The sequence below is a fragment of the Camelina sativa genome, chromosome 11, assembly GCF_000633955.1.
Source record: "Camelina sativa cultivar DH55 chromosome 11, Cs, whole genome shotgun sequence".
NCBI classification, from domain to species: domain Eukaryota; kingdom Viridiplantae; phylum Streptophyta; class Magnoliopsida; order Brassicales; family Brassicaceae; genus Camelina; species Camelina sativa.
The window spans coordinates 38158945-38160603 of record NC_025695.1 but is presented as its reverse complement, the minus strand read 5'-3'; the positions used below and the strand labels follow the sequence as shown (position 1 = coordinate 38160603).

The following is a 1659-nucleotide window of genomic DNA, read 5'->3' as shown; positions in this document are numbered from 1 at the left end:
TAAAACTTATATAAATTAATAAAATTTCATGGTCCCGACTTTATTAATTTATAAAGGTTTTACTGTATTCGTTATCCAATTTTGCATATATCAAACTAAAACTTTTGAAAATTATACGAATTTTATTTACACCTAATCAATTTTTAAAATATGTACATTTTCAAATGCTGCACTTAAATATACGTATTTCCGATTCCACAGAACATATGTTTGAAGAAAGCTCAAAATCTATTTGAGAGAAATAAAAATAATATAGTTATGGCGAGAGAAAATGTTTTATATAATTTATATAGTTTCATGCATGGTTGTGTCCAATGTCCATCCAAAAAAGCACAAGCAAAAAACATGTCGAGACAAGAGCGAGGTTCTTGGACAGATTATCATGCACTCTTTAGTATCAGATTCAGTGATATTTCAACTCTTCTTTTTCCTAATATATAATCTTTTTTTTATAAATAAAAGTAAAGCTTTCTATAGGGTATAAAGTTGGCTACATACACCTCTAAGTTATTCTCTCTATAATAAACTTAGTGGGTATAAAACATAAAGCTTCTTTATGTAAAAGAAAGATATGTATGTTCCTTTTCTTCAATGATATTATTATTTAAACTATATATTTCTTTTCGTATAATGCATGTATCTGATTCTGATTTTTGATCGTGTACAAAAAAACATGAACCCTTCTTTTGTTTTTATAAGCCTATCAATAATTTCAGTCTTTCAACTTGTAAGCTTCTTCTCTTCTTCCTGAACTCTTTTTCCCCCAACCCCGATTCTCTTTTCTTGCAACCTAAGGTAGCTTCTCTAGGTTTACTCTTGATCTTCCCCTGAAATGCATCTCAATTTTTTCACCTTTTTTGTTCTCTTCTTCTTCTTCTTCTTTTGCTTCAGCAATAACCAGTCATGGGGCTTGATGAGTTCTAACCAACAACCTCAGTTCTTCAAACTCATGAAAAACTCTCTCTTCGGCGACGCTTTGTCCTCTTGGAATGTTTCTGACGACGTTGGTACTAACTATTGTGACTTCATCGGAGTAAGATGCGACGGTCAAGGACTAGTAACTGATATTGACCTTTCCGGTTGGTCGCTCTCCGGGGTTTTCCCAGATGGGATTTGCTCTTACTTCCCAAACCTTCGTGTTCTACGTCTCTCTCGCAACCATCTCAACAGCAGCAGTAGCTTCCTTAGCACCATCCCTAGCTGTTCTCTGCTTCGAGAGCTAAACATGAGCTCTCTTTATCTCAAAGGAACTCTCCCTGACTTCTCATCAATGAAAGCTTTAAGAGTCATCGACATGTCTTGGAACCACTTCACTGGTAGCTTCCCTTTCTCGATTTTCAATCTCACTGATTTAGAGTATCTCAACTTCAATGAGAATCCAGAGCTCGACCTCTGGACTTTACCGGATTCTGTCTCTAAGCTCACGAAGCTCACACACATGCTCCTGATGACGTGTATGCTCCATGGTAACATCCCAAGATCCATTGGTAACTTGAGTTCTCTTGTTGATCTTGAACTTAGCGGAAACTTTCTCTCCGGTGAGATTCCAAAAGAAATTGGGAACCTTTCCAACCTAAGGCAGCTTGAGCTTTACTACAACTATCACTTAACCGGGAGTATACCAGAGGAAATCGGTAAACTCAAGAACCTTACGGATAT

General features: G+C 36.2%; 1 protein-coding gene across 1 annotated transcript in view; it reads left to right on the top strand.

Moving 5' to 3' along the window:
* LOC104725462 (receptor-like protein kinase HSL1) overlaps positions 641 to 1659 on the top strand; it is a gene marked incomplete in the record, with an annotated part of 4599 nt that continues 3580 nt past the window's right edge. Inside the window, 1 exon segment of the mRNA XM_010444129.2 lies at positions 641 to 1659. Coding sequence (XP_010442431.1) covers positions 833 to 1659 — 827 coding nt within the window.